At 36.7% G+C, this 24,444-nt stretch overlaps 1 protein-coding gene across 1 annotated transcript; it reads left to right on the forward strand.

The window, feature by feature from the left end:
- Positions 1-1,201: 1,201 nt before the first annotated feature.
- On the forward strand, positions 1,202-23,794 carry stxbp3 (syntaxin binding protein 3). The gene is made up of 19 exons (XM_081387630.1): positions 1,202-1,323; positions 2,427-2,476; positions 4,840-4,921; positions 5,156-5,232; positions 7,112-7,184; positions 7,294-7,394; positions 7,483-7,628; positions 7,717-7,810; positions 10,398-10,522; positions 10,701-10,799; positions 11,391-11,457; positions 11,564-11,629; positions 11,771-11,851; positions 11,934-12,069; positions 12,176-12,282; positions 13,142-13,243; positions 16,028-16,113; positions 22,567-22,715; positions 22,853-23,794. Exons 1-19 carry the CDS (start codon positions 1,242-1,244, stop codon positions 22,951-22,953), a joined length of 1,824 nt encoding a protein of 607 aa, XP_081243756.1. The 5' UTR covers positions 1,202-1,241; the 3' UTR covers positions 22,954-23,794.
- The last annotated feature ends 650 nt before the right edge of the window (positions 23,795-24,444 follow it).

Consider the following 24,444-nt stretch of genomic DNA (forward strand, 5'->3'; position numbering starts at 1 on the left):
TTAAAAAAAAAAAAAAAAAAAGTAAATAAAGAAAGGAGACTAAATTTTCTTTTTGTAATTTTGAGATGGTAAATTTTGGGCATTTAGTTTATATGTATAATTATAAAGGCTTCTGGACCCAGGAATCCTTTTTGTTACCTTTTACATTTTTTGAATGGTTGGTGTATTCTTTAACGTATACCCTGTGTGAAGACATGCCCCGCTAACAGTTCAACATGTGTTTGGGTAATTCTTTATTTATGGTGACAAGTGCTGTCCCACTAATTTGCAACAGTTGAAATACACTTTATGAATCATACAATGTTTGCATATGTGTATTTTGTCATTTGTGCACTGTTAAAAAATAAAATAAATAAATACATACATATTTAATTGAGTTTGAGAGTCATGTATAACAAAATCTGAATGTTCCCACATACATCAGGTTAATTGCAACAATAAATGTTTTACACACATAGAGTGGTTATATTGTGAATATAGATTTTAACATTGAATTTAATTGTTTTTATTATATTGTAAGGAAAAGTTAACTCTGTGGTGTCAATGGATGTCACTTAAATAAAAGGGGAATTCTGTGAATTCTGTTCTGGACTACTTTTTTTCTGTGTAAGGTTAGATAACTTGCAGATTTGACATTTTAACCTATATTTTCATAAACATATAGTCTTCTTAATATTTCCAAAATGTCCCCTGATCTTGACTCTATCATGATGACAGTCCCCATTTTAGGAAAATCTTGGTGGAAATAGTGGTCACACAGTGCTTATAAATATATAGGCTACTATAACATTTACTAACAATAAACAATCATTATGATTTATTAATCTTAGTTAATGTTAATTTCATACTGTACATTTTAATTAATTGTTTTAAATTAAAAGTTGTAGGCTATTTGTTAATATTAATGCACTTAGGCCTACTATAAACTAACATGAACAAACAATGAACAATATTTTACTAACATTAATAAAGATTAACAAATGCTCTAAATTGCTCACTGATAATTCGTGTTAGCTAATGCATATGTTAACAAATGAGACCTTAATGTAAAGTTTTATTGCCACTCCAATTGACAAATGACCCGTTTAATGAACTGAATCTTTGTTCACTGGGCAGTAATAGTGGAAATGTTCAATAGCTTTTTTTGTAAATCAGACTTTTAAGCTTATAAATCTGCGCATAATATCCTCTACTTGTATCCAACACTCGCACGCGTGCGCGCACTCACTCCCTCCTCCCAGATGACGGGAGCGCGCATTTGCTTGGACTCACTCAAGATGGCAACTGGAGCAGAACACGGCTTGAAAAAGATAGTTTGGCAAAGTAAGTTCATTGAGAGCAACAGTTGATTTTCTTCCAACGTCTTGTATGCACAGTGCAACACTTCATCATTTAACTTATTGGAGTTCAGCTCAGAGGAAGAGCTGTCAGAAGTTTGAAGAGACACTCTTAGTGTGCTGGGTTTGCTCAGAGGAGTTACAGCCGCCCCATGAAGTTGTTTAGGTGTTTGTTTTGGTGTTTAATAAGAAAAAAGTGCGATATGGGGCGTGTCCCGTTTGTTTGTCTCGGTAAATGTCTTACATGTGTCATTGGGTCACTGTTTCCGTTAGCTGCTCTGCTAGCTAATGTTAGCCTGTCCGGTTCAGCTCACTTTGACAATTCAACTGCAGGAGTTGTGCCTGTTTTTAATGGAGAACGGGGTTATAACGTTAGTTGTGGGCTCTGTATGTTGCCATGACTTTGGATGACGCGGAGTGTTTGATGATGTCATTCTGTGAACTTTATTAGTGACTTCCGGTCTGCTGTGTTGTGACATTTGAGTTATTCCATGAAAGGAGAGCCATGTGTGCCGTGACACGCACAAAGTCATTTAACGTTAACCTTGTTCAATGTATAGATTCTGATGTGTTTTTAAAGTATTTTAAGGGGGTATATGCACTTTGACGGGTATATATAGCAGTGGTTCTGAACCAGGGCCCTTTAGAGAGACCCAGTAGATCAAAATGTGGAGGAAAAAAAAAAACATTAACCGATCAGGATCTGCATGTAAATTGACATATTAATCAAATTCACCTTTCACTCATACAATTTCGCAGACTGATTTTTCACTACTTCAAATAACAAAAAAATAAATAAGATAATATTAATAAATCTAAAGAGAGGAAGTGGAATCATGTTTTTTTTTTAAAAGAGAAGCTCAGTTCAGAAGTTGGTAAAAAAAATCTCTTGTACTTTTACTTTCATTTAACATATTCATACTTTTTTTGTATCTCTACAGACAATTATATGTCTTTGCTCTCAAGCAGAACAAACTCAAAATAGGAAATAAAGTTTCTTGGAATTTTTTCTTGATTTTTAGTTCCATGGTGCATCAGCAAAACCGATTCACTGCTTTAACTAATACATTGATTTATCTGACGTCACAGGAATCAAGGACACCATCATTGCCGACTGCAGAAAGTCAGAAGTATGGAAGGTCAGTTTGAATGCGTTTAGATTTATTCCTGTAGAGACCATCCATCCATCCATCCATCCATCCATCCATCCATCCATCCATCCATCCATCCATCCATCCATCCATCCATCCATCCATCCATCCATCCATCCATCCATCCATCCATCCATCCATCCATCCATCCAGACTGCGACCATTTTATGAGAATGTGCGAGTTAAAATTTTATGTGGTCGCATTTGTGCAAGTGCATGGTCATGTAGCCTAAGTTAAATTCACGCATGAATTTTCCTGCAACGAACTTGTTTTAGCGCCCGCCAAAGTGATTTTTTGTCCCGCCAAAGTCTTATTTGATCGGTGAGTAATGTAGATGAACTGCTGCGCTTGTGACAGGGCGCATGTTTAACTGAAAGAACGAGAAGAGAGAGAGAGACCCGGTCGCGCACTCTCTCGCTTCGGAGCCAGGCGAAAATGTAAACAAGACTCCACCGTCTCCAAACTAAGCGCTGTCTTGCTCTCTCTCCCTCGCACATATTAATCAAAATAAATTGACACGGTGGTAAAAGGTCGGAAGACCAAAATTTCACTTGGAGCATTCAGAGATTTTTTTTTCCTGAATTACCGCTAGGTGTGAAATGAATTATGCTAAATAAGTTGCCTTATCTTCTCTGAAAAGCGTTTCAGACATTCATTCAGACATAAAACAACACTTTAATTAAACGAAAAAAAAACTATCCAGTGATGAAATGTTTTCTGTGTTGACAAAAATCTTGGATGTCCATGTCCTAACTGCTGGGATAATCACACAACGCGCATGACACGTCCACGACGTTCGCGAACTGATGACTCATTTGAACCGATTCATTTTAATGAATGGTTAAAACAACTGATTTTTCCAACAGTGAACTCAGGAGACGTCTGAATCGGTGTATAACTAATCAGTAACACTTTACAATAAGGTTCTATTTATTACATAAATTACATAAAAAAGTACAGTTTGCTTACTCAAGCTTAAGCTTTAAAATAAATAAAACAAATTGTTTTTTTGAAAAGCATATGACTACATTTTTCCATACAGTGCTATCAAGAATCGATAAGAGAATCGTTAAAGAATCGCATCGATAAGCAGAATCGTCAGTGGCATTGATATTGATAAAATCTTATCAAAATTCCCAATTCCCATCCCTATGTGAAGACAGTAAAATTATAATCAAACATTAAAGAACATGTTTTTTTTTTTTTTTTGAGAGTTAAAAGATTAAAACATTTTGCTAACATGAGGTCTTGTGTCACTGCCAGTCTTTTTACATCAGTGCAAAACTAGGGTATGCAGATTAAGACCACTATTCATCAGCATGCATTGATTAATCCCATGGCATGTAGCAAAAAAAAAAAAAGGTGCTACCAATTTCCAAATCATATGATGGTGCGACCAACTGAGAAAGTTGGTAGAAAAGTTAAAAGTTGGAAAAGTTAGTCTCCATCCATCCATCCATCCATCCATCCATCCATCCATCCATCCATCCATCCATCCATCCATCCATCCATCCATCCATCCATCCATCCATCCATCCATCCATCCATCCATCCATCCATCCATCCATCCATCCATCCATCCATCCATCCATCCATCCATCCATCCATCCATCCATCCATCCATCCATCCATCCATCCATCCATCCATCCATCCATTTTAATAATATATTAGTACATTTTGAAAGTAACATTACCTGAGGTTATTAAATGCTTTAGATTTTTATTGTTAGTTCATGTTAACAAATGGAACCTTATTTTAAAGGTTTTAAAGGAAGCTATATTTTAAGGTGACCCTCTTACAGATCTTGTTACAAATAAGAAAGTACTGAGTAATGTTAATTAACAGCACATACTTGTACATGTAACGTGTAAGAAGTATACTGTAAAATAAAGTGTTACCGCATAAGTTTAATTACTGAATGGTTGTTTTAATAAAGGGCACCTTGATTTGAAAGTGGAATTGAAACCAGAATTTTTAAAATACGTGAAGGGATAGTCCACGCAAAAAATGAAAAACTCTGTCATAATTTATATTGTTTCAAACCTGTATGCATGCTTTCTCATGCAGAATACAAAATAAGATATTTAGAAAAATGTTGGTAACTAAACCTTTTCGGTTCCCATTGACTTCCATTGTATGGACAAAAAAATATAATGGAAGTCAATGGGAACCGAAACTCTTGGCTTGCCAGGATTCTTCAAAATGTCGTCTTTTGTAAAAGAAAGAAAGTCATACAGGTTTGGAACAACATAAGAGAGTAAATTACAACATAGTTTTCATTTTTGGCTAAAGTATCCCTTTAACGATTCCTGTTCCGTAATTGTGATTGATGTCAAATCTGTCTCACAGATCCTCATACTGGACCAGTTTACCACCCGCCTCCTCTCCTCCTGCTGCAAAATGTCCGATCTCATGTCAGAGGGCATCACAAGTAAGTGAGGGAAAGAGGTTTTGCTCCCGGGTTCAGTTGAACATCCTTTGTGTTAGACAGAAATCCAGCTCTCTGTGGATCCAGTGCTTGAACTTCTTTGTGTAGTGAGAGTCGGACACTCTTCCTTCCTGTGTTTTCCAGAAGGGAAGCGTTCTCGTTTCCTCTTAATCGAGAAAAAGAATGAACTGGATGGGGAATTATTGTCATAATGTGTTACCTTTTGTTTGTTCACAGTTGTGGAGGACATTTACAAAAACAGAGAACCGGTTCCAGAGATGAAGGCCGTCTACTTCATGACCCCCACTGCCATGGTCAGAGTTCAGGAGACACTATATGGACAAATGTATTGGGACACCTGATCATTACACCAACAGAGACTGTAATGACGTCACACATATAGTTTGTTTTAAAAGAACCAAACCCAGTTCATTTAGGGTGTGTTCACACTTGTATTTCGGTTCTTTTGGTTCAGTTGGTCTGGAGCAAAAATATTTTTTTTAGTCCTGATCCGCTTAGTGTTCACTTTGGCATTTTAACACCGAACCTAAAGACATATAGATATGTTCACAACCTGATTGGTTGGCTTTGCATATATTTAGTGGTGGAACTTACCGAACATTCAAAACTGCTGTGGTCTGGGATAAATGCGCTCGTTGTATGAGTGTAGCTACATGGTATTTTGACCAGCTGAGAACTCTTGAAGAGTCAAAACAGCGCCAGGAGTCGTCACACAAATATGAAGATCTGCATTGAGGAGACCTGGTTCTGATCCTGTACTGAACTGTGATGGGCAACATCACGACTATGATGAGAAAAACAGGTTTGCTTGAGCATTCAGGCCTTTTTAGGGTCGCATCTTGTGACATCATGTCCCTTTTTTGGTTCATTTACATGTCTTCGGTCTGTGTTGTTCATATTTCAGTCGAACTACACCAGAGTTCGCTTGGAAGCGGATCGAGTCCCATCTTTTCATCGGTGTGCACCAGGCTTCAGATATATAGTGGACTACAAAAGGAACCTGGTTCTTCTTTTGGTTCTCTTCAGCATTGAAGTGATCTCAGACCTTTCTTGTTCACACCAGAACTTCATAAGAACTCAGACCCCAGATTGCTGTTGCTTTCACTCGCACTTCTGTTTTCAGTAACACTGCTGCATCTCTCCAGTTCTGAAAGCCACAAAATAAAGAAAAAATAAGCAATGGATAACTGATCAGAAGCTTATCACATCACACTATTGGCTCAACATGCTCAACCTCATTTGATACTACAATCTTCTTGTCTGCTGTACATCTTTTGTAGTTCAGAATTGAATAATAATAACACTTTATTATAATATATATATATATATATATATATATATATATATATATATATATATATATATATATATATATATATATATGAAGAGTTCAGATGCAAAAGCCTCTAAGTGCCATCTGAAATTTTCTTCTAGAATGATAATTTTTATCAAGCTTGTATATTTAAGTTCAGTAATTTCACTTAAATGGCAATGCAAATTACGTATGAATTGTCATTTAAGTGAAATTACTTAAGTTAAATATACAAGCTTGATAAAAATGATCATTCTAGAAGAAAATTTCAGATGGCACTTAGAGGCTTTTGCATCTGAACTCTTCATATATATATATATATATGGCAGCGTGCTTTACTCCACTTCCCACACTTGTAGTCGGCGATGTGAGGCTAGCATGTAGACGCTCGGCCATGGAAACCCATTCCGTGAAGCTCCCGCCTCACAGTTTTTGTGCAGATATTACTGGAGTGGAAGTTTCACTCTTCAGCTATGAGATCAGCAGAGCTTTGGTGACTGTTACGCATGCGCCTCAGCCCTCTGTGACCCCACTTTGTGACTTAACGTGCTTTTTCACTACTTGTTGCTGTTGCCTAAATGCTTCCACTTTCCACTAATTCCACTTAAAGTTGACCAAAGAATAGCAAGGATGAAATTTCACAAATGGACTTTATTGCAAAGGTGGCATCCTATCACAGCACCACACTTGAATTCACCGAGCTCTTCGGAACGACCCATTTTTTCACAAATGTTTGTAAATGCAGACTGCATGGCTAGGTGCTTGATTTTGTCCCAATACTTTTGTCCATATAGTGTACATAATAAGCCTTACTTTATTGTGATGATCTATTTGTGACCTGGATGCTTTTATTTTTACAGTGTGTTGATGCATTTATTAATGACTTCAAACTGAAACCCAAATACAGAGCTGCATATGTCTTCTTCACTGACTGTGAGTTCACTGCCTCAACTCTGTTTTGATTTAAAACAAATCCGCTAGATTATGTGTTATTTTTAGAAACAGTGACATTTTTATGACTATTATATTGAAATGACCCCAGACTGCCCTGATGAGCTCTTCGACAAGATGAAGAAGAACTGTGCCAAACACATTAAAGTGTGTAAAGAGATCAACATCTCGTTTCTGCCACAGGAAGCACAAGTGAGTTTATCTGTGTTCTGCAAATTCATGTAGCCTGGTCTGGCGTGTTTTATTGTGCATGACTGTGTTTTATGGGTCACCTGTGCAGGTGTTCACCTGTGATAACCCAGAGGCCTTCAAGAGCATCTACAGTCCGAACAGTCAGGACAGAGCTCAGACGCTGGAGACGATCGCTGATCAGATCGTAACTCTCTGCGCCACGCTGGACGAGTACCCTGGAGTCAGATTCAAGAAGTACAGACACTCTTATTCACTTCACATGTGCTCACATTACACCTGATGCTTGAATGGACTTCGAATCATTGAATTGTGTCCTGTGCAGAGATTCAGCTCTCGGATATGGAAAGCAGTTGGCTGAACTTGTGGATAATAAACTGGCGCGACATTACGAGTTGGATGACAACTCGAAAATAAAGGTGAGTGATTTTGAGTGTTTGCAACAACCAAACACATAAGCTTATCATATTACTGCGGTTGGATGTACAGCTTTATAAATAAAAATATAGTTTTCTTGAGATACACAATACTCTTCAAAAGTTAAGGTAATATATTTATGAGTAAATTAATACTTTTATTTAGCAAGGATGCATTAAATTAATCAAAAGTGACAGTAAAATTAATTAGGGCTTGGTGGCGGTTAAATATTGTGGTGGTGATAAAGTTTCTATCGTTAAAGATTTTATGGTAACTTTTCAATAAGGTTCATTAGTTTACCTTAGTTAACATGAACTAAGAATGAACAATACTTCTTCAGTATTTATTAATCTTAGTTAATATTAGTTTCAACATTTACTGATACATTATTAAAATCAAAGGATGTATATTTTACAGGGTTCCCACGGGTCCTTGAAATCCTTGAAAGTTTGTAAATCTGGAAAAAAAAGTCAAGGCCCTGGAAAGTTTTTGAAAATAAACTTACATAGATACAGGTCCTTGAAAGTGCTTGAATTTATAATTTGAATTTATAAGTTTTCTGGAAAAAATTCCATATTATTCCCTCCGGTCCGCTAATGTGTTATTTCGCCAACGCTTCGTGGCCTATGCTTACAAGCTCGCTTAATTTACGCTAGTTATGCGCATTTATGTGTTACGTCGTGTTTCCCGCATGTTTCCCGGTACTTTGTGTTGTACGTTGCCATGACGTTCACACGCGCAAAACTGTAACAATGTATCTTACAAGGTAACATGATGTAACCTTGCTCTCACTTGAAGTGTGTCCCCACATTAAGTCCTTGAATTTGAGGGTATTGGACCTGGAAAGTCCTTGAAAGGTCCTTGAATTTGAAGTTAACCAAGGTGTGGGAACCCTGATTTTAACATTAGTTAATGAACTGTGAACTAACATGAACAGCTGGATTTTTATAAACAAACACTAACAAACATCAAAAAATACTGTAACAAATGTGTTGCTCATTGTTAGTTCATATATACATTAATTAATGTTATTTAATTAATCTTATTATAAAGTATTACTGATTTTGCTATATTGTTTATATAGCGGTGTGTAAATATATCTGCATAGTGCAGAACTACTTAAAGTTATTGACGTGTATGAATGAGGAAAATAAAGAGCAGTATGTACATGATGTTCAAAAGAGTTAAGTGCAATAAGCTGTGAAAAGGAACTCAGAGCGGTGCTTGCGCTGACTGACACACAGCTGGAGTGTGTGCAGAAAGCCGCGTCTCTGAATGTGATCGCAAATTCAGTTCTTTTTCACGGCCTATTGCGCTTAAATGGTCAAATACATAAGCAATTGTCAAAATGCGCACCGCGTGGAGTATTCACTGAAACACAGTCAGTTGTGTCTGAAGTGAAAACCGCATGTGTATCAGCGTATTAGATCTGTGCATTCGCCTTAAAGTGACAGCAGCCTAATAAACCTGCTGCTCTCTTTGTGTTTAATATTAATCAAACAACAAAAGAAAATCACTCACTGCTCTTCACTGAATGTGTCTTTAATAAGAATCAATTTATATTTAATTCATACAGTGAAGTGTATGCAGTCTTATTTTTATATTTGATTATCTGTAGTATTGTAGTATTTCTTTCTGGTATATAAATGTTTTCCTGGAAAAAAAAAAAAGAAAAAATTAATAATTTGCTTATTTGTTCTTAATTTTATTAACCAAAATAACTATATTGTGATTTTATCATTATCGTAAACAAAAATAATTATCACATCATGAGATATGATTGGTCAGATCACCCACCCCTATTTATAATGTAACAAAAGTTTCCCATTTCAAATAAATGCTGTTCTTTTGAACTTTCTATTCATCAAAGAATCTTGAAGAAATGTATTATGGTTTCCACAAAAATAATAAAAAAATGATAATAAGAAATGTTTCTTGAGCAGCAAATCAGCTTCACAAATCTTTTCACAAAATGTGATTTTTTTTTGTTTATTTTTTATATTTTTAATTTAAATTATATATATATATATATATATATATATATATATATATATATATATATATGTGTGTATATATATATGTGTATATATATATATATATATATATATATATATATATATATATATATATATATATATATATGTATATATATATATATATATGTATATATATATATATATATGTATATATATATATATATGTATATATATATATATGTATATATATATATATGTGTATATATATATATATGTATGTGTATATATATATATGTATATATGTATATATATATGTATATATATGTATATATGTATGTATATATGTATATATATGTATATATATATATGTATATGTATGTATATGTGTGTGTGAGTTTATTCTGAAATGGGTTTGCAGCAATGGCTGTTTGGTTAATGCATGGTAATAAAGTAAATGGTTAGTAAATAAAATTGCCTGTTCAATGCCACATTTAGAATTTTGAATACGGTAATTTCCTCATTACTCCCGGAGACTTGTTTCTGGTCTTGTTGTTCATCTTGTAAGTGAAATTTCTGCTAGCACAAACCATCAGAACTTTTCTTTCATATTCAGGGAAAAACGCCGTCTCAGCTTCTGATCGTTGATCGTGCGCTGGACCCTGTCAGCCCCATTCTTCACGAGCTCACCTACCAGGCCATGGCTTATGACCTCATACCTATGAAGGACAACAGCTATGAGTATGTCACCTCAGCCAAATCACTTCTATTTAACACTGAAATGAGCTTGAAATCAATACTGTAATCATTACGGAGGATCAGTGTGAAATCAGAGTTGTCTCTATTTACTTTATAACACATCCCAGTTCTTATTATGCTTCTGCTGTGTATCAGTGTTTTTCTGTGTGTTTACTCTTAGGTATAAAACAAAGGATGGCTCCAAGAAAGAAGCTTTACTGAATGAAGAGGATGAATTATGGGTCAAATTACGTCACATGCACATTGCTGAGGTCACTGGGTGAGTAGAAATACTTGTTAAAATGAACCAGCAGACTCTGCCGAGGCCATGAAATAACATTGGTCAATTATTTATATGTTTTGGCATTTATTTAAGCAAAAATACAGTAAAAGCAGTAATATTGTGAACTATTATTACAAATTAAAATAGCAGTTTTCTATGTGAATATATTGTAAAATGTGATTTATTGATGTGACGTTAAAGCTGAATTTTCAGCATCATTACTCCTCTTCAGTGTCACTGAAGATATGATGATTTGATGTTGAAAAAAGTTGTGCTGCTTCATATTTTTCAGGATTCTTTAATGAATAGAAAGTTCAAAAGAGCAGCGTTTGTTTAAATTGAAATCTTGTGGCCATGTGCTAAGTATTCATTTCCTTTAAGAAAAGAATCTTCCTGACCCCATAGTTTTAAACAGTAGTGTATATTTATACATTTCTCTCAACTCCGTCCTCCTTAGAGCTTGTTTGCAGTGCATTATGGGATTGCTTCGTCCACATAAGACACATGCAGTGTGGCCCTGTTATATGCCAATTTACCATCATAAACACCCGCAGGAATGTAACCAGTACCTATGTGTTTGTTCCAAAGGCAAATCCCCAAACTGGTAAAGGACATCTCTGCCGGCAGAAACGAGAAGCAATCGGCTGATGGGAAGGTACAGTATATTTTTACAGTTAATAACAGCTCAGAACAATAACAGTAGTCTCCAGTTACAGAGTCCCTCATACGAGTGTGTCATAGATGTCCCCTGTCATTGGCAGATCACAATCGGAGCGCTATCGCAGCTCATGAAGAAGATGCCAGCCTTTCGTAAGCAGGTTACTCAGGTAATCGAGATGCCTCGCATGCCCTGAAAGAGTGTGCTATCACATGACACCTGGGACCTATGCATTCAACAGGCTGCCTAAAATACTGTAGAAACCCACTGAGTGACTCAATTGCCGGTGCATGTTTCCCGTCTCTTTCAGAAAACGGTCCACGTAAGTTTAGCCGAGGATCTGATGAGCCATTATCAGAAATATGTGGAAAAACTCTGCAAAGCAGAACAGGTAGAGCATGGTGATCGCTTGAGGGAAAGGGCGCCCTCTTCTGGGCAGAGTGTGTATGATCATGCCTCTGGTTTGTGTGTAGGATCTGGCTGTAGGTGCAGATGCTGAAGGACAGAAGGTCAAGGACCCCATGAGGACGTTACTTCCTGTGCTGTTAAACCAGTATGACACCACTGACAAGATCCGGGCCGTCCTTCTCTACATCTTCAGCCTCAACGGTGGATGTTTCTCTTTCCCTGTCATGTAGAGATTAGGAAACATCTGATGTGTTTTCCTGCTGGATGTGTAAAGCTGAATATACGTGTGTTTGTGTGTCATGGTCAGGTACGACAGAGGAGAACCTGAATAAACTGATCCAGAATGTGAAAATCGAGCATGAAACCGGGTATATCCTTAACTGGAAACATCTGGGAGTTCCCGTTGTTTCCACAGTGAGTCCACGGATGCTTTTTTTCTCCTCTGGCACTGCTTCTTTTCCAACTTCCTCTTACTAATGACTTATTTGGTTGTGATATGCTTTGAATTGCAGTTTTGTAGCTTGGAACATATTTAGGAATAGGGAAGTGAGAGTGTGCTGTGTGCTTTTACAATACCAGCCTTTCAAGTCAAGTCAAGTCATCTTCATTTATATAGCGCTTTTAACAATGTAGATTGTTTCAAAGCAGCTTTACAGAGATAAACGTATGATTTAAGGTAACAGAGATTGTTTTGGCTTTATAGCGGTTCTTTAATAAAGTTATTTTCCAGCTAAAGTTAGTTTTGATTGATTCGCTTCCGTCGCAACGATCATTTGTTATTAAATTAGGGGCCGCTAAGACGACACCATTCTCTCTATACAAACTTTAAACGCGAACCTGTGAGAAACGCTGATGGCGTTCACATGCGCATTTAGAATTGGTTCTATAGTTATGTGCGTATGAATATATGTGCGCAGGTTTGTAATTCCCTACAAGCCAAGCCTAAACAAAGTACTGGTGTTTCCTTAGAATTTTTGATACAGAATTTTATTTTATTTTATCAATTCGGGGTAGATACGCAAAACGAATTTTCCCGACAATGCTTTATCTGTAGAGTGGTAAAGGGATCCTTTCAGTATCAATACCTTTGATATTTTATGACACTTAGAGCCAATTCCTAGACTGAAATATTATTAGGATTGATATACTGTAATATGCTATTGAACTGACTTGGTAGTGAAGTCTGATGGGGCGTGTGACATACAAGTCTTGTTTTACAAGTTTTTATTTTGGCTGATATTTAGTTTTTCACCTTCATCTCTCTTTATAACAGTCAAGCATGTTCTCATCTCGTAAACAATCACGGAGAGACCGGTCAGACCAGGAGACTTACAACGTGTCTCGCTGGACACCCGTCATCAAAGATGTAATGGAGGTGAGTGACTCTAACACTGTGTCCTAACCTGACGCCATAAAATGCATCTCTTCCATGTTAATCAAAGTTTTTGTCCTTATCTGGAACAACAACATACATGTGTGACAATGATAATCTCAGGTACAGATTATGTGCTTTATTTAATGTTAAATTAATTTATTAAACTCACAATTAATCAGTTAGCAATAAGAAGTGATATTGTATTTGCACGGATGAGGCGCTGGTGCGATCACTTGGATTCCTTATGTAAGACCAAACAACTTAAAATACTCCATTAGATAAGAGTAAGACTTCATTCAAAACATTTAAAGGGTCTATTTTTACTTGCGTACCTTGTAAAATAACATCAAAACATCATACTATTGGAAAATAAAGAAAACAAACAAAATGCGCTTGCCGTCTCATTGAACTCCCGCATGTCACAAAAATGAACCAAATCGATATAAACCTTGAAGTGTCCACATTTAAGTGTCTAAGAGCCTGTTTACACCTGGCCACTTCATGCGTTTTCTCAGATCGGATAGCTATCTGATTTATCAAAACGATTCCATTTACACCTGTTCACATAAATGTGTTTTTGCAAAAGGGATTTAAATCCGATCCTCAGTTCCCGCACTATATGCGGATTTAATGGAGTGCTCGTCACGAAAGCAACAGATGAGCTGCATTGTATTGATCATCAGCTAAAAATTTCTAAATCAAAGACCGCAATAAGAGAGAGCGGCAACAGCCCTGGTAAGATCATTTCATTTCTCTACTTTTAATGATGATGATTGTGTGTTAAGCGTCTGCGACTTACTTTCACTTTGATTTGCGATAGTTTGCACGTTGGCTTAATGAATAGATGCTCAGCTTCTCATCTGCGGTGATGCGTGTTCCAGTAGCCTCGTCATATCTGGATATAACATTACATATAGCCTATAACACGCTCTCACACGTTTATTTTTTACCATTTTTGGGAGGAGTATAATTTACATATGTGGTTTCAACAACCAGATGCATTTACACTTGTCCAGTTTTGTCTGGAATGCGGCCCAGACCTCCTCCTGAAGTGGTTTGAGCGATCGGATTCAAATCCGTCTCGAATGCGTTTCGGAGGGCATTTACACCTGGTCTTTTCACGATCGGATAGCTATCCGATCTGAGAAAACGCATGAAGTGGCCAGGTGTAAACAGCCCCTAAGTTTCGCTTATTTGACACTAAATGCATTATATACGTCACTTTGGAATATAAATAGTACCTCGTTTCGGATAATACAAATTTGACTTGTAGTCCAGAAAATATGGGATAGCAAATTATTTGTCTGACCCCCTGCTATTGGATAAGTACCCCACTTTGAAAACCCTTGGATTAATATATATGTATGTGTATATATATATATATATATATATATATATATATATATATATATATATATATATATATATATATATATATATATATATATATATATATATATATATATATATATATATTAATATATTGTTTACTGAACCTGAGCTAACATAAACTAACAATGAGCAGTTGCAACATTTAACAAATTAATAAACACTATAACAAATGTATTGCTCATTGTTAGTTAATGCACTAACTACTAACATTAGCTAATGGGACCTTGTTGTAAATTGTTGCCTTGTTTGTGTGACGAGTTGGAAATTACACAGATGTAATGTAACCATAATGTATATACTGGAAATACAAACATGTACGTTTGCAAGACATGTAAGTGGATGTACAAGAACAACACTGATTTTCATCATCCATGCAGCCGTATCCCAAAAGTGTCCTGAAACGCTCTCGCCGCCCCTGGGCCAGCAGGCCACCCTTATTCTCAAGCCCTGATATATAATACAACAGGATATGAGCTTACAATTATAGTGTGTCATGTTAATAAGACCAATGCACATGTGTTCATGGCTAAGGGCACTGCCATTATATCCTAGGTTTTGACTGATAGATCAAATGTCATGCTTCCAGAAATCACAAATAAACATGGTCTTATTTCCTTGTCATCTATAAATAACACTTTAACATCTGTGAAAACCATTAGATTTCTAGTTGATTTCAGTGAAAAGAAACTGAATTGCGCTAGTTTTATGCATTAGCAGTAGCGGGCTGTGCATTTCACTGCTAGGCCTTCAGTGGTGTCCTACCAGAATTAATCCACCTCTTAACAGCTATAGAAACCATCATTATACAGAAAGGCAGTGTAACAGGGCGTCGCATCACAGACAGGTGTCTCTCTCAGGCAGCAAGAATACCATTATTAAAGCAAGAAACCCAATCAACACAACTCAACCAGTCTCCTTTCACTGCGCCACACACATCATCTCTAGCAGAGGCATCAATATTAACCTTATAAACTGACAGAAATACAGTCCACCCCAGGTTTTCCCCTTATTTTTGTAGTACCTTTTGAGTTCTCCGACCACAGAAACCCCGAAGAATACGGTTTTCCTGGGCATTTGAAATTAGAGCCTGACCCTGAAGGCCTGTGCATCAGTAAGAAGAGCAAATAAATACTACTGTTATATTTTGGTTTTGTCAACTAAATCTGTGTGTGTGTGTGTGTGTGTGTGTGTGTGTGTGTGTGTGTGTGTGTGTGTGTGTGTGTGTGTGTGTGTGTGTGTGTGTGTGTGTGTGTGTGTGTGTGTGTGTGTGTGTGTGTGTGTGTGTGTGTGTGTGTGTGTGTGTGTGTGTGTGTGTGTGTGTGTGTGTGTGTGTGTGTGTGTGTGTGTGTGTGTGTGTGTGTGTGTGTGTGTGTGTGTGTGTGTGTGTGGTAGGATGCAGTGGAGAACAAACTGGAGATTAAAGACTGGCCGTTCCAGTCTGAGTGTCCGTCTGCGTGGAACGGCTCGCGTGCCGTAAGGTAGAGCCAGACACTTTCATTCACAGTTCCCTCAAGTCTATTTCATAATGAATTAATGACTGTATTGTTTACTTTAAGATACACACTTAAAGGGACACTTCACCCATTTGCATTAAGCTTTGTATTGTTAGAAACCCAGTCATTCTATTGAATGGTCGTGCAACACTCTCTCATTTTCCCCTGAGACGGGAGAAATCTGTTATTTACCTCTTACACTTCCTCCTACAATGACGCAAAAATCGTCATTTTGCGTCATTGTAGGAGGAAGTGTTAGAGGGGGGGATTTCTGTTAAGACTACAGACACTAGTTTCTCATCTTTCCCAGGGTGGGGCGCGCTCACGCTACAGACCTATTACAGATCAGTGGGTGGGACTTTACTCTCTGAAACTGAAAGCAATATCCTCCATCTTGTTTGAAGCTAAGCTAACAGGCACTGTGGAGACAGATGTAAAGTTATGACAATAGCGGAGGAGAGTGCTCAATATGATATAGACTAGAGGAAGAGGATTTCGGAAGTCTGATGCTTGAATCAGGTGTTTGTGGCTACCTTTACAAGCCGCATTATAGCGAAGAGCAGCCGAGGCAGAAGACCTGCCTGCCGCGGACGAGGAGCCCGGACTGGCTCGAGTTAGGGCGGACTGGTGGCGCCGGTGATCTCACTATGCAGCAACGAACCGCTATGAACACAGAGATAGAGTCCGTCTGCGGCAAAGAATTTCAACGATGACAATTTCTCCTGGACGAAATCTCTGAATCAGACGAGGACACGGACGTTTGTGTTGTGAACTATCCTAGTTTCGCACCGCATATGTTCTGACTGAACATCCAGGTACCATGCAATAATTCACCTTTTCAAAAGAAATACAAACGAGGAGTAATGCACTATATGAGTTCGCCAACTAACTAGACATTTTGTGTGAATGTGAAATGAATTTCAAGCTCTGGTGGTAGCTAGCCTTGTAGACGGAAGAGTGATTTCTCTTATAGGCAGATATGCGCTTTCTGGATTAGTGGGAGTGGCTTGCGGAGCTGTGCAATGTGGTGCATTGTGGGAGTTGTTGTCTTTCATACAAATGCGTTCTGAAGTTATTTTTTGTCTTTTCTCGGTCACGAAGGCACCAAATTCAAAAATTATTTTACATTTCGACTACACATATGACCCACTTTAAATAAAAAACAATGTTCAAATGGGTGAAATGACCCTTTAAGATGGGTTCAGACTACAGGAGTTTATAAATCTGTACCGACTGTGAAATCTGGTTGCATCACGCAAATAAGGAAAATCCTAAATATCAAACATGTTTGAAATTGTCGGGGCGGCCCAAGTGTGTCCGTGAGCAGATCGGGAGATTTAAGATTGGATCTGTAAACGCCTCGCATTATAAGATAATCTGGGCTGATGCCCTGGACACGTTCTTTTTCCTCCGAATGTTGGAAAGGGTAAATCAGGAATAGAATGGTCTAAAACTCCTGTAGTCTGAGCCTGGCTTTAAAGCCATATTATAGGTTCAGTATCTTGGTATATTTTAATTCTCCATCATTAGAAGAAAAAACAAAAAATCCAAGAAGTTTCATTTTGAAGTTTTGTATTTGTAGTCAATGTCTGTTTCTCCATTCCTCTGGGCTTTCAGAGTGGTGAGGTAAGGCAAGGGTCAACTTTGGGTTGTTGGCTGCTTGTTCTGTGTTCACATACAGTATTTCACATTTCATACATTTAGGCTCCTTTTTGTTGCCTTGATTCATGTTATTATTATTTTTATAAATAACATGGACCACTTAAAATGAAAACTCTTCTCATTCCTGCTGATGATATAGTTGCATGATGCCATAGATCATACTCTACTGTTCAAATCTTTGGGGTCAGTAAGATTTCTTTTTGTTTTATAGAAATTAATACTTTTATTCAGCAAGGATGCGTTGAATTGCAGTGTTGGAGAAGCTCTGAAGCTGTAGTTTGACAAGCTGCAAGTTACTCATAAGTTAAAGTAGTTAAGATACAGTCAAGCCACTCTACGGAAAAAGTAGTTTGCTACACTACAAATTACTATCAAAAAGTAGCTAGTAATCTCAGCTTTTCAATGCACCTATACATTTTATTCAACTCCTAACAGGTGCTGAGTTATTCCTTTAGAACGGATTATACCGCCGGAGGGCGCCACCTAGCTATGAAAAAAAATAATTGTCATATTTTTCAAAACTACTGCATTGATCAACACAAAATAGGCATCATTTGAAAGCTTAGAGTCTAAACTTTACAATGAATGTAGCCATTATGATTATCTCCAAAGTAGTGCTGAGTTATTTGCTGATAAAATGATTTTTTTATATATATAATTTATGAGGAAGGGGAAATTATTATGTACTGGAATGTGTCAAAAACATCATACTGCTCAGATAGTCATGTGTCATATGTCATTTGAAAAGTCTCAATGAGTAGAATACAGCAAGCATAATTGTTTCAGGCTTTTACTAAACTTGAGCAAGGTTTTTGTAAAATAAGCCCCTCAAGAGACCCATAGGTAAACCATATATGGATGCTGAATTTTAGACACATTTCTGCTTGTAACTTCATGAAACATGCTCCGATTGTGGAAAATGACACCATTATTTACAGCAGATGCTTACAATTAAAATGAGTCCAAACTCAACATAATCCATCACTCAGAACTAAAGATACTCCTCATGGAGTTCTAATACACAAAAAATACACAAACGCACGTAGCCAAGCGAGGTAGCTTAGACTTGGCCTTTTTACTCGTATCTTCATGAAACATACATCGATCATGAAAAATGACACATCGTTATTTACAGCAGGAGCTCACGATTAAAAAGAGTCCAAACTCATCAATCACATCTAAAGATATTCTTCATGGCGTTCTAACACAGAAAATACAAAAGACGCACCTAGCCAAATATATGCTCATGAAGCACTCGCGTTTGGTTTTCACTTATAACTTCATGAAGCATGCACATATCGTAGAAAAATGCACAGCATTATTTTCAGCAGACTCTCACGATTAAAAAGAGCCCAAACTCAGCATAATCCATCACTCATATCTAAAGTTATGCCTCGTGGAGTTGTAACACACGAAGCCACAAATGCGCACATAGGTCTTTATTATAGATGTAGCACTTATGTCGCGTTCTAACTCATAACTCAATGAAGCATGCATCAATTGTGAAAAATGGCACATCATTATTTACAGCAGATTGTTAAGATTAAAAAGAGCCCAAACTCAGCATAATCCATCACTCATATCTAAAGTTATTCCTCGTGGAGTTGTAACACACGAAGCCACAAATGCGCACATAGATCTTTATTATAGATGTAGCACTTATGTCGCGTTCTAACTCATAACTCAATGAAGCATGCATCAATTGTGAAAAATGGCACATCATTATTTACAGCAGATTGTTAAGATTAAAAAGAGCCCAAACACACCATAATCCATCACTCAGATCTAAAGATATTCCTTATGGCGTTCTGACACAAAAAAATACCAGAGGCGCACCTATGAAGTAGCAATAGCAGTGATGCTATGTTGTTTTGATGTGACGTTTCAGCTCATAACTCAATAAAACATGCATGGATTGTGAAAAATCGAACATCTTTATTGACAGCAGATTCTCACGATTACAAAGAGCCCAAAGACAACATAATCCATTGCTTTGATCACGAGATATTCCTCATGAAGTGATGCATACTTGGGTAAAAAACAAGTCTCTCATCCTTCTGGGTGCAAAGTGTTTTCCAATTTTCCCGGAACCGTCCGCGCTCGTTTTCAAACGTGGAATAACACAAAATATGTATCATTTTAAAGCTTAGAATCTCAGCTTTTTAAAGAATCCAACCACTTCAATCAACTCTGAACGAGTGCTGACTAGTCTCTCTAAACCGGAGTGTACCGCCCGCGTGCGCCACCCATGGCGCCCCCTAGCTGCGAAAATATTCATTATCATATTTTTCAGAAATATTGCCTTGATTCAAACAAAATTAGTGTCATTTGAAACCTTAGAGTCTGAACTTTACAGTGAATGTAGCCAATTTTAAAAACTCCTAAGTATTGCTGAGTTATTTGCTGATAAATATAAAAAAAAAAATTCCATAATCTATAAAATACTTTTTTGTGCTATGTACTGCAATGTGTCAAAAACATCATACATCTCATGAAACATTCAAAAATCGTTGAAAATTGCACTTAATTTTTTACAGCATATTAATACAATTAAAATGAGCCCAAAATTAACTTAATCTATTGCTTTTATCACAAGATATTCTTCATGGTGAAACAATTTAAAAAATGCCCATGAGGGGGCGTCAAGGTCTCCACAAAAAGGCTATCTTGGTTCCAAATGCAATAATTTTTGATTGCTTTATCCAATCACCACAAAATTTTATCCAGATGCAGCTCATATGTAGAGGGACTTCCCCAAAAAAGATTTTTCCTCCTACCTTATTTCCTTCCTGAGTTATTCCATGTCAAATAAGAAAGATATGCATTATCATTATAAAAATTATATATATTTTTTGTCTTTTATCAGCAGTTTCTCAGCAGGAGAATGTCCAAATGTAATTTAATTTATCTTTTCAAAAAAATTGAAAAGTGTTCTATCAAACGATACCTACCTTTTGACACTCCTTGCTATAGTTTTGAAGTTATGAGTCTTTAGTTTTGTGTATGTCACTCAGAAAACTCTTTTTTTTTTATTGCCTTCCAAATGTGTGAGGACTAAAAAAAAAGGCTACCTTTGTTCCAAATGCTGTAACTTTTGAGTACTTTATGCGATCACCACAAAATTTGATTCGATGCAGCTCACATTTAGGGGCACTTCCCCAAAAAAGAAGTTTTCTGCTACCGTATTTCCTTCCCGAGTTATTGTATGTCAAACAAGAGAGATATGCAAAATCATAAAAAATTATGTTTTTTTCTTGTATTTATCAGCAGTTTCTCGGCAGGGGAATATCCAAATGTAATGTAATTTATATTTTCAAAAAATTTGAAAATAGTTCTATCAAACGATACCTACCTTTTGACTCTCCTTGTTAGAGTTTTGAAGTTATGAGTCTTTACTTTTTTGTGTGTCACTCAGACAAAAAACTCCAAAAATGGCCTCAGGGTTTAAGGGGTTAAAACAGTGAAACACAATACAATTCTGATTCAAAGAGTATTGCTTTATTTTGTAAACGCTCCATAGATACACACAATACTCAAATATAGCCTAAATCTCAAACTGACTGTCAAAGTGCAACATTTAAACATATATGCAACTTAAATTGGATACACAGGAGTAGTCAAAAATGTACGTTAAACTCACAGCACATGCAGTGATGAAGCTCATTTACTGTGAACGCTCCGGAGCCGCTCTGAAACGCTTCGTTCTGAAACCCGCCACAACCTACTTCATTACACAGCCTTTGCCTTATGATAAGCGCAATAATATTACGATTTTGTTTTCTTTCCGATTGACAGATGTTTTGCCAAAGCAATGGCTCAAAACACAACGCTGTCTTTTAGTTTCATTATATAACTGTGGCGGGAAAGTTAAACTATGACGGGTCATCATAAAATCAGAAGTAGACATTTGATATAGAGTGCAATAAAGCAGAACAATTAATGAATTTAAAATGGCTATTATTCAAGTTTAAAGTCTTTGACGCATCGACAACTTGCATAAATTACATACATAAGTGTAAACTTTACTAATCGATCCAAATGAAATATCAACCTACTTCTGTCCGTCCTTTATATAATCATCAGACGATCTCTTCTCAGTGAACTGTGAAGCTGTAAGATGTGTGATGAAGCTATAGATGCTGGTAACGCACGATTTTAGTTTGTGATCTAATCAGAAGACGATGTTTCAGTGCATTGCAGGCTCATCAAAACTCAAAACGAAATGTAGCTTTTTGGTCACACTACTTGCTGGAAAAATTATTCGCTACTGTTTTTAAAGCAACTGAGCTTCTGTCCAAGATACTGACAAATGTAGTTAAGTTAGTAGTGACTGAGACATTAATATAATATTATGAAAAAATATTTCCATTTCAAATAAATTCTGTTCTTTTTTTTATGTGTATTCATCAAAATCACACAAAAAAAATTTCAACTTTGATAATAATCAGAAATGTTTTTTGAGCATCAAATCATATTAGAATGATTTCTGAAGGACCATGTGACACTGAAGACTGGAGTAATGATGCTGAAAATTCAGCTTTTTACAATATATTCACATAGAAAACAGTTATTTAATAATATTTCACAATATTGCTGTTTTTACTGAGTTTTCGATCAAATAAATGCAGCCTTTGTGAACATTCGTCTTCTTTCAAAAACTATAAAAATCTTCGCGACCCCAAACTTTTGAACAGAACCGTATGCAGGAGTCATTTTCTTATGTTGCATGTAATAAATGTGTGTTTTCTTGCACTGATTGTGTGTGTTTTGTGTCAGTGCGCGGCAGAAGCACAAGGGCAGCTCTCCGGATGACCTGAGGAGCGGCTCGCGCCTCATCGTCTTTCTTCTGGGCGGAGTCAGTCCCTCAGAGATGCGCTGTGCTTATGAAGTCACACATGCTAATAAATCCTGTGAGGTCATCATTGGTAAGGGTCCACATGAGCGCTCGCGAACAACATCATTCTGTGTTCTGTTCGAGGCTTTGTGGCTTGATGTTTTAAAATCCTGCCTGTGGTTTTGAAACTGAGCCAGATTCAAATAATGTATTTTATACTGTCCTCAGGCTCGACACACATCCTCACGCCCCGTGATCTGCTGCAGGATATCTTTAATCTGGGCAAACAACCCATGGAGAAGTTCACCATTGAGGAGGACAAGCCCTGAGCCCTGCCTAATTCACCCACCAGGACTGAAGGGAACGCATGTCAGCTGCTTCTGTGTCGCATTACTTCTCATTCATTTAAACGCTTTTCACAGAAAAAACAAACAGGGTGATACAACACATCCTGAGGTGGTTTCATGTGTAAAACATCACACTCGGTTTAGGTTAAATGTAACGTTAAGTCTTCACAACTAACTTCACAAACAATGAGATTTGGGTTTGTTGAGGTTTTTAGGCTTTTCTAAATTGTTGAATAGAGTTTAATACAATAACATGGAAAGTAAAACATGCATTCATATGCAACACTATAACTTGTGTCACACCGTATTTGTTTGATAACCCTTTAATACAGTTGAAGCACATTTAAAAATAATGCTTAAAGGACATCAGCGTACTTACAGCCTTACAAACTGGTGCCTTATTTACTAGTGCACTGGATTTACACATTTCTGTGTATTTATATCTCTCCCACTAACAGTAGTAAAAAAAAACATTGACTGTCAATTTGAAAAGATTTTTAATGTTTGTCTTTATGTTCTTGAATTAGGTTTATTTGTACATATTTATTCTCGCTCGCTTGTGTTTTTGCTTGTGTTAAACGTGTATAGCTAAAGTTCCTACTCAAGAATGAACAATGGAGGGGTTTAACACATTTAATGTATATTTGCATTGGATGACTGACATGACATGAATGATGTGGTTCAATTCTTCTGTTTGCTTTGACTAAACAGTGTTTGTAATGTGGTCTAATTTCATCTGTACTTCTACATAAAAATACATATATTGTTTCAATAAATGATTCAGTGGATGTTGTCGTTGCCCTCGTGAGCTGTTGATTTGGACACTGCAGGTACGGTGTTGTGGTTGCCATGAGCAGTTTGCTTTTATTGAGGGATTTAACTATACAATTCCTGTTTGAGTTCATGAAAGTCAAAGACACAAAGGTAAGAAGATAGTCTTCTTTAGTTCTGCATTACACAGTGTTCCAGAAACCGTCTCTGGTTACTGCAGGCTTGTGGTCACAATAACTCGATTCCCTCAGAGGACTTGATGCGAGTAAACCAATCTTATCAAATCTGGCCTATTTTGGGACTTAAACTATAAAGAAATGCGTGAAAACATGGATGTGCGTGTTGAGCATCTGAATGCATGTTGTATAAAGCCATGTGTATACGTTTACACCGCTCTGTCTGACAGAAAACTGACACCTTTATTTGTGGGGACAAAAAGATTACTCTAGAAAATGATGAAACATTTCTGCCACCTAGAGTATAATTATTTTATTTTGTTGCTACTCATTAATTGAACTAAATTTCAATAAAAAATAAATAGAATAATTAGCCTAATCAGCAAATAACCAAACATATTAAATGATTTGACGAATGCACTTGAGAGCACGAACACAAAAAAGATAAGTATGTTATTTTGTAAGTATATTACTAAGATTATTATTAACCAGATGTACATGCTTTATAATATACAGCTAGGTCTAT

This window comes from Scardinius erythrophthalmus, assembly GCF_964197995.2.
Source record: "Scardinius erythrophthalmus genome assembly, chromosome: 15".
NCBI lineage: Eukaryota > Metazoa > Chordata > Actinopteri > Cypriniformes > Leuciscidae > Scardinius > Scardinius erythrophthalmus.

Bases quoted from the DNA above. Each gene is read 5' to 3' on its own strand.
- stxbp3 (XM_081387630.1), top strand. From the start codon at position 1,242: ATGACGGGAGCGCGCATTTGCTTGGACTCACTCAAGATGGCAACTGGA. The intron at 2,477-4,839 runs GTCAGTTTGAAT...TCTGTCTCACAG, and splicing joins GAAAGTCAGAAGTATGGAAG to ATCCTCATACTGGACCAGTT. The intron at 10,523-10,700 runs GTATGTCACCTC...GTTTACTCTTAG, and splicing joins ATGAAGGACAACAGCTATGA to GTATAAAACAAAGGATGGCT.